Source organism: Carassius gibelio, chromosome B24, assembly GCF_023724105.1.
Source record: "Carassius gibelio isolate Cgi1373 ecotype wild population from Czech Republic chromosome B24, carGib1.2-hapl.c, whole genome shotgun sequence".
NCBI classification, from domain to species: Eukaryota; Metazoa; Chordata; class Actinopteri; order Cypriniformes; family Cyprinidae; genus Carassius; species Carassius gibelio.
Window position 1 is genome coordinate 11207154 of NC_068419.1, and position 15015 is coordinate 11222168.

Consider the following 15015-nt stretch of genomic DNA (forward strand, 5'->3'; position numbering starts at 1 on the left):
GTGCCAGGCGTTCTCACTAACAGACTGTGCCTGTTCCTTTAAATAACTGGGCTGGCATGACAGTTCCAGCAAGCATGCCTGTAGAGGCTGTTAGCACAATATACTTATTTTACGCAAGATATGTTTTTGGCAAAATGGAGCCTGTCATGTGTAGTTACATTTCATTTGATAGCAGGGCTTGGATTGTTTGTATAATATTTTGCTCGACTAGAAATCTTTGGACGTTTCTCTGGCAGTGTGATTGTTTGCTCCAAACATATGTCGAAATCATTTGTTTACCAAATAAATATTATACCAGATCTATAGCAAATATTTGCCTAGAAGTGCTTCTGAGCTTCAGTTGAAAAGGTAGTAACATTTTCTCTGGACTTTGCATTTTGTTTTGCATCTGGCATTTTGTTATTATGACTGTAATGTATATCACAGATAATTGTCTTAATTCTGATAAAAATCACAATAATTCTTGCATAATCCATGAACTCAAAGACTCTCTCAGGTCTACAGCTTTGATATGCTACAATACTGAGGCCATTAACAGACTAATGGCTCATGAGGGACATGGAGATTCTGGCCATGTCACGTTCAAAGAGTGAAAAATGAGGCCAGCGGTATTTATTAGCGATGACGGACCGTGATTTGGACAAATAATAATCCTCTTATGACTCCAAGCATGCTTAAATCTTTCAGACATCCACTGGAATGGTGATCTAAGATATGTTCATGAGACCATATCAACATATTTAAAGTGTCCGGCGTTTTTAAACCTCAAAGCCACACACGCTGCAGTCTTGTGTATGTGGAGATTAAGGGAAGCTGTAAAAGTGCTGCTTGGAACCGGCTCCCTCAAACTGACTCATTTATTTCCAAGGGGCTAGAGCTCAGATATCATCATTAAAGGCCTTTACAGAATTTAAACCATAATGCACTGTAGAGAGATATTCACTATATTCATAAGAATTACCATTTAATTAAATCTGTGTATCATCTGTAACTGTAAAAAATATTTTAAACAGGCAAAGATAGTAATATGATACCTCCAAAGTTGATTTTTTTTCATTAATGTTGAATATGAAATGGTACACTTAGGCCTGTTCACACCAATGAAGATAACTATAAGGATAAATATATTAGTGTCCACACCAACACATGATAACACGATTCTATTTATTAGAAATGTGCACCGTTTTGTCATCTGCCACTTTAAATGTTCAGTCTCTTTAAACTGGATTCTGATTGGCTGTTAATGTCTGTATCATTCATTAGCTGCAAAAAAAAAAAAAGGAATCCAACGTTTTTAGATTCCAACAATTTAATTCTTCTGTGTCGTTATCATTATAGCTGTGGCGTGAACATTCCTATTGTCAGAATTAGAACATTTTTTAAAACTGTAACAATAATCGTTCTAACTCTATGAGAAGAGTGACGTCTGAGCCACAACTACAATGATAATGACACAACTGCATTGACAGCCAATCAGAATCTACCTGAATTTAAAGAAGCCGAGCATTTAGCTAGATGATAAAACTGCATAATAAAAATAACATTATTGTTTGCTAATGTGGACGTTCATACAGATTTCATTGTAGTTAGAGTTATGTAGCCTTTATGCAAATGAGCTAACAGCATACACTCACAAAAACTAGATTTATATAGAAAGGAGGTATGTCTGCATTGAAAAGAATGACAGTTGCTTTTTTAGATTTATCTATGGATTGATTAAACTGGATGGTGGGTGCACTAAAATGCATTTTACATCAAAGTGGTGCATTTTGATGTCATGATCTGGTCAGTGGACGGGAAGGGGTCAGAGATGTAATACTCACACTTGTCCTGCTCGGGTGGGTCCAGACAGTCACTCTCTGTGTCACTAGGGATGCGCCAGGGCTTCCTGACCGCCTGCAACTGCTGGTAAAACTCATCCTAGTAACACATATGATGGGAACAGAGAAATACTTTGGTTTGATGGTTTGATACTTTGCTATATATTGTAATTAATGTAATTCTTCTTTTTATTTTGGCCTGAATTTAATTGTCCAAAAGTGTCTAAATGCTTTCAGGGTCTCACTGAAGCCTAAGCCTATGCTTGCTTGTATCACTACTTGAACAGACTAGTCTTTTGGCTGGTTTTGAAGGGGTGAGGGTACTTTTTAGATGGTGAAGTTGGCAAATCAGCTGGCCGCCTAGCTTGACTCCAGTTTGGCCAGGCTGGGTTAGGGTAAGGAGTTTAAGAGTACAACAGCATATATATATATACATAGCCTTGTCATGTTCCAGACATGTTCCTGGATCAACTTCTTTTAATGATCCTGGATCAACATTATTGTCAAAAAATATAGACTTAACCCAATACCCTTTAACCTGAGCCTACCCATAATTTATGATAGCTGATTAACAAGGATGTAGAAGCACCTAACCCTGATTGTAAGCCTAAAACAGATATTTCCTGAGAAGTTATATCTCAATTCTGATTGGTTTATTGAAATGTTGTTCCAGGATCAACAAGGATGTTGATCCAGGAATATGTTGTACTTGGTGAAACTACACTCCCCATATAGCCTAACAGCTACTATCAACTAAATACTACAAAACTCCAATTTTGATTCCAAGAGTTCTTAGAGGACATGATTTGCTCCAATATTCAGGGAGTGTAGTGATGGATCACTGAAAACTGTGCAGAAAGGTGGTGATTTGAAAAGCAACAAAATCCCATCTGAACTGGAAACCCAAGATGTAGAGGGCCGGTGAATGTGCATGTCAGGTCCATTCGTTCTACAGATGTTTTTATATTCTTTTGAAATAAGTACACCTCTGAGTCAAATCCTCTGAGCCAACCACTAATACATAAATTGCCCCCTGTTCGCTTCTCAAGACTTTTATGTGTTCTTAATTTTCAGAGTTAAAGGTATCGCTGGTACAGGCCAGACAGGATGCGTTCATACATCTACGCTGCATTTCAGGCTAAATATGAAAACAGAAGAAAAGGACAAATCATCTGATCTCTTCCTGTAGATCCCATTCTGAACTGAATGAGATGCACAGTTGAACATTTCTTTTTCATATTCAGGAGCTGAAGTACTACAACAGCTGTGGGACCAGGTGGGTGCATTCAGGACATGATCAATGCATTTATGTTTTCATATTCTCATCAGTCATAAGAATATGAACTAACAATATGATTCCTTTTGTGGCTATAAAATACCTCAAAAGGAGCTTTGGATTTATTAACAAGCCCTAATACCAAAAAAACAAATGATAAAGAGAGTGGAAACCCCCAATACCAGAATCCTTTCTTTTTCATACCAAGAGAAGTCATGTGTAAATCTGTTTGTTAGTTTCCCGTGGATCCTTTTATATTATATTGCTTAATCTAAAATAGAGCATGAGATGAATGGGCCATAGTCAGACATGGACAATAGAACATAAGACAGCTTTTACAAACTTACCAGTACAATAACAGTGAGCGTGTGTGATTCTAAACCCACTGACCTAGAGGTTTACAGGGTTATTAAATGTGAGCTTTATTTTTTCTCAAGGCATGCATAAAATTGGACCATAGTTTCCAAGCAGTAAGAGGCTTGTTAGATTAAAGGCCTTTTATGACCAATTTTGAATATTACGCACATAAAAAAAAAAAGTCCAAAATATTGTACTGCATATTTGTGTTTGCACATGTGTGTGTCCAAAAATATTTCTGAGATTTAGACTTTGGAGGAACAGCTTTTGCAAGACAATTTATTTATATTTAAAAATAAAAAAGTTTGATGTTGAATATATAATTTATTATTTTATAAAAGTAAAGACATTTATAATGATGCTAAAAATGTCTAATTTAGATCTTGAAAAAATCTTGAAATAGGCACTGTATCATGGTTTTCACACTTAAGCTACACAGTCAGTGTCAATATTGACAAAATAAAAATAAAAACATTTTATAATATTATTTATATACAGATTTTAGATATGATCTTAAAATGTTATTTTAAGTTGTAATAACATTTTACAATATTATTTTGTTTATTACTGTATATAATAATGTTGCTGTGATTATATGTGTACAGTATGTGGGTGTGTTAATGTGTACCTCTGTCAATGTGCTCCACAGTCCTCCATATAAATCGGTCGTGCTCAGGCCTGGCGGTGTGAGAATCGGTCTGGTTATCTGTCCCGTCGGCGTGACTGGTCTGCTTCTAGAACGCCCGTACACCCGTTCTTTGTTCCCATGGCTTCCAGCAGTCAACGAGTGCATCATTAGACTATTGGGGGTCAAAGGTCTGTTGGGCGTCCGTGCTCCACTAGGGGTTTGGGCACGGCTGCTGGGGTTGCTGGGAGATGTCCGGCCCATGACTAGGCTTGTGGGTTTAGTGTTGTGAAGTGGCAGGCCTGTGGTCTTTGTGGAAAGGCTGCAGGGAGACTGTGGTCTGGACGTCTGTCCGAGCACAGGCAGAGTGTTAGTGGTGTGGAAGAGGGGGGTTAAAAGCAAACTCCTATGAGGGCTGTTTGGACTTCGGTTCAGCTTCCCTTGCTCTGCCAGCTTGGCCAAGTCCTTCTCCACCTCTGAAGAAATCAAGACAATAAAAGCAAAGAATCACCATCTAGGGGACTATAACAGTTATGGCTTGTAAACATTTCGGTCAAGGTTATGTGGGACATGACCAGTGTTGGGGTAATGCGATTTACGTAATCAGATCACTTTTTTTCAAGTAACTACTAACACGTTATTTGTAAATTTACAAGACATTTCTGAGTTACTTTTTAAAAAATTAATGTCAGTTACTTTGTTTCCAAATGTATTCATTGACATATCTCCTGTTCCTGTTGAGAGAAACTGTTCCTTCAGCCTGAGGCTTATTAATTTCACTTTTGATATGAAAATGCCTTTACAGTTGCCAAAAATACAACTTTCGGGCTTTTTACTTCTTAAAAATAAACAAGCAAGCCCAGCTCAGGTGACAAAAAGTAATGCATTATTTTCCATTAAAGGTAACTAAGTAATGCGCTTTTTTATGGAGTCAATTTATACTATGCATATGAGAAAGAGTGGACATTTAAGCCAAGTAGGTTTGACTTTTGTATGCTCAGCTATAAATCTATGTGAACAATAATTTATTAAAAAAATAGAAATATTTGTTATTCCCAGAAATTTTCGCACAATTCAATTTTTTTCTTTTCAGCACGCTTCTGATTCAACACACCTACAGCCTTAAAACTCTTCAGTGCATTGACAGAGTACTGACTCACCACTCATAGATTCCCATTAACAAACCACCAAAACAATTTCCTGAAGTTTTGCCGAGGTCTTTTAACAGTCATGGCAGCAGTATTTATCGTCATCTGTAAAGTGTAAATTGGATGGCATGTTTACTTTGTACGAGTACAAGAGCGGTTTAATACGGCCTGCTTCATGCCAATATATTTGTTTGCTTGGTAGCAAGTCAAATATTTTTGTTTATGCGAGTCTGTTGCACATTTTCAGATGGAACATCTGGACGCGTCAACCAGCGTTCAGTCTGAGAGGAACTGATGATTCAGAGGAAACAACATCTGACATATTATAAATAGTATGTACAAGTTTGATTTGTGTTTTCAGAAACCTTGACTACTTGACTTGTAAGCAAACAGTTCTTTCTCTGGAGAAACATCGTGATACTTTTCGATATGAAACACATGCACGTTGTCCAGATTACTAATGTTATACTGCAAACGCTCAGCTCTTGTAATTATTTCCCTGTACGGAAACTATTCCAGATTGTTGTGATATATGATAGAGTTAATTGTGTGAATGGATATTTAGAATGTTTTGTCTGTAGTCAATCAGAAGTAATCTCAAACACCTGTCGTCCCATTTAAAAAGCATACAGGAACTTATTCCAGCAATTTCTCTCCTAAACACATATGTGGCGGAAAGGATTTGCTGTGAAATTATTACACAGACATAAATCATCTGGGATGATGGCAACCCCTACCAAATAAAGACATGGATAAAAAATGTCTTTTTGTGTCCGTGTTTAAAATTTCCCACATGAAATTCAAAAGAGTTGCAGTTGAGCTCATGAGTCCTAATGAGTCGATGCAGGAGGCTGAGAACCCAGGAGTCAAAATTATGTTCACTGTAAACATTATACACACATAAACAATCATTAATCATGAACAGGAGATAGCAACGTGTATGCTAATAAGCAACTTGTTAAAGGGATAGTTCATCCAAAAGTGAAAATTCGTCATTGTTTACAGACCCTCATTTCGTTCCAAACCTATATGTGCTTCATTTAATGTTGAACGTGAAGATATTTTGAAGAATGCTGGGAATCAAAAAGTAGATGGTCCCCATAGTATTTCTTTCTTCCCAACTGTTTGGTTCTTCACAATATCTTTTGTGTTCACTCAACTCTTCATTCAATTTTCATTTTGGGAATAATTATTCCTTTAATAGTGAGAATTGGTCCTTAAAATAAAGTGCTTCTGAAGCTACTGTACTGATGAAGGACAACAGCATATATATAGTGACCCTAAGACTGAAAAAAGACAAGCTAACAAGTTAACAAGCAGCACATCTAATCTATTATAAATAGCTTGTGATAAAAAAAAGCAAATGCACTTCACACAAGGCTACAATCCTCAAGCACGCAAACCCATCATTTAGAAAATATGCAACCTTATTGATTCCCGACTTTCTCCCTACATATCTACACGTTCAAAATGTTCATTTTGCAGAGGAAGAGAGAGAGAGAGATCTGAGGAATTCCAGCTTGCTGAAAGTGATGTTTTATTTATCCAAAAGTGGCTTTTCTCTGCCATTAAAACAAAAGAAAAAACCCCGGCAATAACATTGTCCTTTGGGCACAAGTCAAATATCAAGCTCTTAAATTCCTAAAACAAAAACAACGCAGCCTGATCGTAAATTAAAAGGAGTCTTGAGGATTTAGTTGACCACATAATTGAGGTAATAATGAGATAAAAGAAGAAGCCTGGCTTTCAACACAGAGAACATTAACAGCTAATAAAAGCATGAAAGGGGTAAATTAGGCTGTTGAATGAGGCTAATGCCTGGTCCTATGGGGATGACTCTGTTCAGATATAATGCAACAGACAAACGGCTTTAAATCAATGCCATCTGAGAGCAGGGACGAATTTTCCCGCAAAGTGATGTCAGAATAAGCTTCTCACTGACTGAGTCACGGAATAACAAGCACAGTAGATAAACACTTCCCACATACATGTTCATGTTGCCCTTTAATGTTTATAGCGAAAATGTGAGAAAGAATTTAAGATATAAAAATATATATATATATATATATATATATATATATATATATATATATATATTAGGGGTGTAACGGTTCACAAAATTCACGGTTCGGTTCGATACGATACACTGATGTCACGGTTCGGTTCGGTTCGGTTCGATACGTTTTAGATACAGCAAAATGTAAAAACATCTCAACTTTTCAGAATGCCGCAAGCGCACCGCGGGTCATGTGACAAGAACCAACCAATCAGCTTCATCCTTTCCCGTAACAACGTTGAGAGCTCAGCCAAGATGAAGGAACAGCTGATCATAGTTGTATATGGATTGCAATTTTGAAATAAATTCAGTAGCAGAGCTACTGCAAGCGATTTTTAGAGCTGCAAATCCATTTATCCTTCGCTGAAATTTCCGCGTCTCATGGAGAGAGCACGTCATTGTTGCTTAGCAAAGACAGACGCCTCAGGAGAAAGACGCGCTTAGCGTTTTCCATGCGTTTTTAGGAGCGATATGTGAACGGCCCCTAAGGCGCTCGCTCACTCAGCACGCGCTGAAGGCTCGTTGCAAAATGTCTAATGCATTTAACAGACCAGAAATATAAGATCCTAAAATAACCAACAGGTCTGGTGTTTGGGTTGGATTCCCTGTAAGCTATAGTGTCTAAATGCTGCAGGGATAGTTTGCTGCGTGCATGTTTCTCCTTTTTTTCCGTCTTTTCCCAGATAGTACTGACGCATATATCCCAGATATTCCCGCTGGTTTTTTTTTTTTTTTTTTTTGTAATCCCGCTGGTGTACCCTGTCATGTTGCAGATGCGACATACCGTTGTTTTTTTATCCACCACTCTCTTGCCATCACCATTATAGCTTAAAGGGAATCCAAAGTGCACCCAAACACCAGACCTGTTGGTTATTGGAGGATCTTCTCATTTCTAGTCTGTTAAACGCATTGGCTATTTTGCAACGAGCCTTCAGCGCGTACTGAGTGAGCGAGCGCCTGCTGAGTAGCCTAACATAAACATATAAGATGGTGTTTTTTTCTTCTTCGGGAGTGTCAGGGGCGTTGCCTGTTACGTTGTTTGGGTTATTGGGCTACCTTGTTGAACGCATATCATTATATTTCTTTCTCTCTCTTTTTTTTTTTTTTTCAAATATAATTAATTACTCCAACGAACCGTTCGGTATACATAATGCGTACCGCGTACCGAACCGAAAGCGTCGTACCGAACGGTTCAATACGAATACGCGTATCGTTACACCCCTAATATATATATATATATATATATATATGTGTGTGTGTGTGTGTGTGTGTGTGTGTGTGTGTGTGTGTGTGTGTTAAAAAAACTTAGTTAATAAACAAAAGGTCTGGATAATTTATTAACAACCTGACATTTAGATATGTTTTTTTTTATATATAATTTTGCATTTTTATAAAATATTTAAAGGGATAGTTCAGCCAAAAATGGAAATGTGATGTTTATCTGCTTACCCCCAGGGCATTCAAGCTGTAGGTGACTTTGTTTCTTCAGTAGAACACAAACTGAGATTTTTAAAACAAACCTTTGCAGTCTGTTAGTCATTTAATGCAAGTGGATGGAAATTACAGCTAAAACACAGTTTTCAACTTTCTAAACAAGTCAGTTAACCATATGCCTTTTCATTTTAAAATGATAAAAATGATAAAATTATGTCATATAATTAATTTAATTGTGTGTGTGTGTGTGTGTGTGTGTGTGTGTGTGTATTTTATGAAACTTATTTATATATAAAGAGTTACATATAGAGAGAGAATTATATATATGTGTGTGTGTGTGTGTGTGTGTGTGTGTGTGTGCGTGTGTGTGTGTGTGTGAGACCTTGGACCACAAAACCAGTCTTAAGTCACTGGGGTATATTTTATATAAAATTATATTATATTACAAAATTATATATTTTTCTTTTATGTCAAAAATCACTAAGATATTAAGTAAAGATCCTGTTCCATGAAGATACTGTGTACATGTCCTTCCTTAAATATATCAAAACTTCATTTTTGATTAGTAATATGCATTGCTAAGAATTCCTTTTTCAAAGGCGATTTCCTTAGTATTTTGATTTTATGACACCCTCAGATTCCAGATTTTAACAAATGTGTATCTCATCCAAATATTGTCCAATCCTAATAAACCATAAATAAATGGAAAGCATACTTATTCAGCTTTTTCAAATCTCACATAACACTACACATAAGACTGGTTTTGTGGTCCATGGTTACATACACAGTATGTATATATATATATATATATATATATATATATATATATATATGTGTGTGTGTGTGTGTGTGTGTGTGTGTGTGTGTGTGTGTGTGTGTGTGTGTGTGTTTATATGAAACATCAACAACAATTATATATGTTTTCTGATTAGCTAAGTATGCATGCAAAAGCTACATATTCGAGTCTACTTTGCTAAAGCTGTTAACTTTTCTGGTTTAAATGTCAACCTCCCACATCCACACACACATAGACACAGCTGTTGCCCTGATGACTTAGTGAAAGTGCCCTTCTTAAATACTTAATGCGTTTTAAATGTATTTGGTGTGCGACAGCGAATAGAAATAAAAAGCAGTACATGTATAAACAAACAACTGTGCGACACATGTTGGAATGCTTGATGCTGTTTGAGCCTTTGGTTTTACCCAATGCTTTCAAGCGGTTACCAAACGAAATGAACGTCGCTCACACACACAACGTCTAACAAAGGTCTGCGAGATCAAACCATCATCTGAGTTTGATCATCTACAGACAGAGATTTGTCACTTCACAGCGACGCTAACAAGCTTGTGTGCTGGTGGCATTATTAAATGAATCAAAGATGGTCACCGATTTTTAACCACATTTTTGAATAGGTGGATCAGCTTTTAATTAGCCAATCAGACACCTTCATCCCTGTGTTCACAGGCAGACTTTCACATGTGTGGCCTTTGACAGTGTCAGACTGTAATGGAAAGGTGGCCTGTTTTATATGCATGTGGGTGTCTGTGTTAAAAACCTACCAGCAAGATGTTTGCCCATGTTCTCCAGTTCTTTGGAGAAAAGCGAGTCCTGGAGTTGCAGAGCACGTCTGGGCGTCTGGGGGCTCGTGCCTCTAATCGGCTTCACATCCGATGCCCAGACAGGGTGACGCTATGGCACACACACACAAAACAGAGTCGCATTAGCTTTGAATTTCACTCCTTTTTACATACGACTTATGGTTACAACACTGTGCCATATCTGTTATAATGAGGGCCAATTATTTTTTAAGAGAAATAAGAAAAACACTGAAACCACAGTTATTTGGGATGAAAGTCTGGATGGCGGCAAGGACTGAATTTTTATTTGTGAACACTGTGCTAGATGTTCAGTAGTGGTTACAGGATTTTGAAGTAACAATCAATAAACCCTAGGGATCCGAGAACGGATGACAACAGGCAGTGTAGAGATCCTGCTATTTTACGATAATAAACTTGCGGTTTGGGGATTAAGAATACAGCCTTTCAATTCAAGAGAATAAACCATAACAACAGATGAATCAAAATCATATTGGTGTGTAATGATTTTGCTTATTGCTAACATGCATACTTGCCGGGCAACGCAAGAAACACTGTTTTTATAACAAATCTAGTCTTATTACTGGATTGGCACTGGTTTGTGGGACGCAAATGCTAAATGTTGTAAAAGCAGGGCACTGAACATCACACATCAAAAAGAATTATAGACAAATATTCGGTCACGCTTTATTTTTAGGTCAAATTCTTGCTATTAACAAACCGTTAACTATGACTTTTGCATCAGTAAACTCCTAATTCGCTGATTATTCAAAATTAGGTAGTTGTTAAGTTTAGGATTGAGGATGTAGAATATGGTCATGCAGAGTATGTGCTTTATAAGTACTCATAAACAGCCAATATTTGAATAATAGCCATGCTAATAAGCAACTGGTTAATAGTGAGAATTGGTCCCTATACTAAACAGTTACCAAATATTTAATAAATTAGCACTTCCACCTTCCCCACTGGTTCTTGTTTGGTCTTGGTTGCAGTAGCATACTAAATCTAGGCAGATCTGTGGTATATTATTCAAACACATCCTTAATGCCCCAAGGAGAACAGATGGACTTGAGAAGTCACAATTAAAAGAAAGGGTAGGTAAGCATACAACATTCTGGATCAGTTTTTGGATCCATAACATTTTAAATAGCAATCTGGAGCTGTTATATGTACTGTACACATCATGCATGTAGACTTCGGAAAGAAGTAATAAATAAACACTCAATATTTCTAGTCAATGCAGTTGTAATTTAAAGTAATGTCAGTATAGAATGCAATAAGTATTGTGTATAATAGTTTTGTTTGCTAAAAAATTAAGCATTTTAATTCTGGAGGTGGAAAATAACGAATTACATTTACCCGCGTTACTGTAATTGAGTAGCTTTTTTATGTAGTTTTTAAAATCTGTAATTTTACTTTTACTTCACTATATTTAGTTTGAAGTATTGTACTTTGCTACATTTCAAAACACATCAATTACTGAGTAAAAAAAAAAAAATGCTCTCTGGAAACTACTATAAGTAAATAATGGGCAGGAGATCAAACTGGCACTTAAATCACACGAAAGATGCAGACGGACAAGACAGGTGTTAAGGTGTAGAGCTAGCTGAGGTTGAACTTGAAGGAAATGAAGTGAAGCCCTGGGCTGGCCATATTTAAGCTGTATTATGCAGCGTAAGTTGTGTTTGCCTAGAAAGACCAAACTAGCAGCTTATAAAATCTCAACATCAACCCTTTGCAAGCATGTAGAGGTAAGGAAAATACTTGCATCGCTGCATTGGTGGTTAAAATTAAGCTTTGACAGTTTAGCAAAAGGTTATGCACTAATTAGCCAAAAACACGGTGGTGCAAGGTGTGTGATATGGTCTGTGATAATATCGTAATTGCTATTTTAACGATGTGTGATTTGACATTATCAGTATTTAACCAAACAAACCTCCTACAGTGCCATGAAGTCTAGTAGGTTAGACTAGTGCACGTGCATTTAGAGTGCGTTCTTCCACTGTGTGATTCAGTCTGTTAAAATGCATTTAGAATTATCACAAAATTTAAGATATAGGGGCAGAAAATCAGCATGATTACATACAGATTTTTATTATTTTTTTTACAACAGTTCACCATACAAATAGTTAATAAAGAGACTTTAGACACCATATTGCCTTTTTTTTTTTTGGTCTATTTGGACAATAATTATTCCAAACACAGCCACCATAACACCATTTTAATCGCAATGCCTCACTTATTAACAGTGAATTTCTGAATTTTAGAAATTTAAAGTATCTACTGGTTTTATTATTATTATTTATATTTAATTGTTTTATTTCAAATGAGTATTTAACATTTTATGTATCTTATATATCAAAACATTATTTCTGCATTTGTAACTGCAGGTTAAATGCATTCATGTCCTGCATGAAACAGTAGGTAAATACATCAAAATCCCACTTCGGATGAAGCTTCTGTGTTTCCTCTGCATTGAAAAAAAAATCATTTTGTTGATGCTGATTAATTTTTTTATTCTAAATATCTGATTCCTATAACAGGTTTGAGATTTATCCCAGGGGTGTCAAACTCAGTTCCTGGAGGGCCACAGCCCTGCAGATTTTAGTTCCAACCCTGCTCCAACACACATAACATGTAGTTTTCAAATAAGCCTGATTGATTAGATCAACTGGATCAGATGTGTTTCATTATCGCTCTTGGCCTATCCCATTTTAGCCTCCCTCACACTGTTAAAATGTAATGGTACTTTTACTTGAGTATTATATTTTCTTACCTTAATGAACGCTGCCCAACAAGTGACTTTTTTTTCTGCAATACCTGTTTTTTTTTAAGCTGTTTATGCTTTGCTGACATGTTTAAACTACTGCAACTTTCCATTGCACAAGTGCTGAAAAGTATCTATAAATAATATAATCTAAATCAGGAAGAAACAGCTAAACAATGAATTGTTTGTTGGTAATTGTGGTGGACAAATCAAGATGATAAACACATGACAGCAGTATTGGCTGAACGTCTGCTTCTAAACGGTTTATTTTGAAGTTTGATGCCACAAGATATTGATCTATGAATTAAACAAATTAATAATCTAATTTTTTTTTTTTTTTTTTTTTTTTTTTTTACTTTCTCTACATCAAAGAATCATGATTTCAATAAAAATCTAAACCATTTAAAATGTGATAGCGATAAATTTATATTTCACAATATTACTGTTATTATATTATATTTTAAGATCAAATAAATGATGCCTTTGTAAACAACTTTTAAGAGATGGAGAGACACACATTTTACACCCAACACACTAACAACATAAACAATGAAGGAAGAGTATATTAGCCACATAACCCAAGATACATTCATATAAACAAAAACATATCTGTGATTCCGGCTTCCTGGCCCATAATTCACTCATAACTTAAACAGAGCAAGGTCAGATCATGTCCATACATACAGATAGAGGACGATAATACAAACAAAGACTCATTTTAACTCTGAAGAGATTCTCCGAACCTCACGAAACAACGAAAGCGCCATCCATCCAAACATGCTGGAAAGAAAACTCTTCCCTCGCAAATATTTTGACATGTCTCTATAGACATGCGTCTACATTTACAGTAACAACAAATAAATATGAATGACAGTTAACAGAAACTGTTTCATAAATGATGAGGCTGCTGTTAAGAGAAGCATGTCAGCATTAATATTCGCGGATGATTCATTTCTGATTCCGCCGTACTGGCCAATCCGTTCTCTTGAGGTTTATTGGATCCACTTAGAACCGTCATTGACTATACAAACCCATAATAGATCTTAGATACTTGCGAACTGAAGAAATATTTGGGAAGTGCACTGCCGTTCCCTTCAGCACTCCTGCGGTTTACAGCGACATTTGTCTTTATTGATGGTGATGTGTGCGTGCGACTCGGAAGGGAATGAGTCAAACTAGTTTCAACAATTCAGTTTCGTGTGAGTCCATCAGAGACCAGCTGTTTACCGGCCAAACAAAGCAGCTGTTTTACGTTTTCTTTGAGAAATTGTGGATTGAGAGCAAGCTGACTGGTCCACTAAAGCTTGCAACCACTTTTAAAGGGGCTTCCGTCCACTCACAAGCATGGTTCCAATTGCTTAAGAAATTAAATGCAGATTGAGAATAAATATGAGACCACTCAACAACTGTTTGCATTTTAAGTACTAGCGTTGTGTTTGTGTGCCCATATTTAGGTCGTGCCACTGGCGACTGATCCACCATTCCACCATTCACCTCAATCCTCACAGGAAAAGCACAACACTTCACTCTCAAAGGCTGTTAAACAGGCTAGTAAAGCTGCGGCGTTTCTCTTACGCACATCAAACGGCATTATAATTGTTCAGAAATGTCCAGCTCATTGGAAGCAGGTTCAAAAACCACAAGGAAAGTCAAGGATTTAACATTTGCCATTGCTGTTGGTCTGTGCATATTTACGGCACAGGGACAACATTGCCTTGGCTCATTGCCTGCTGTCACATCTGCAAGTGCAGGCTCTTTACGGCCATATTGGAGGCCGCAGGCTTAAGCCACAGTGATGTTTAGCATGTACACAGAGCGCTGAGGCTTGTGTTCTGCCCACACCAAGCTGCCACAAGGGAAAAGAGTCACTACAAAGAGCGGTGGCCCACCCTGGCACATGGAAGCAAACATCACTGACCGCATTGCATCAGTCCTT

The 15015-nt window shown here is 36.8% G+C and overlaps 1 protein-coding gene across 3 annotated transcripts in view; it reads right to left on the reverse strand.

Annotated features, from left to right (window-relative positions):
* cb24h8orf34 (chromosome B24 C8orf34 homolog) overlaps nt 1–15015 on the reverse strand; it is a 79421-nt gene that overhangs the window by 2641 nt on the left and 61765 nt on the right. For all 3 annotated transcript variants that reach the window (XM_052596327.1, XM_052596325.1, XM_052596326.1), the window contains exons 11-13: nt 10277–10406; nt 4082–4554; nt 1824–1920 (exon numbers count right to left, since the gene is read on the reverse strand). In XM_052596327.1, the coding sequence (XP_052452287.1) occupies nt 1824–1920; nt 4082–4554; nt 10277–10406 (700 nt within the window). The remainder of the gene's footprint in view (nt 1–1823; nt 1921–4081; nt 4555–10276; nt 10407–15015) is intronic.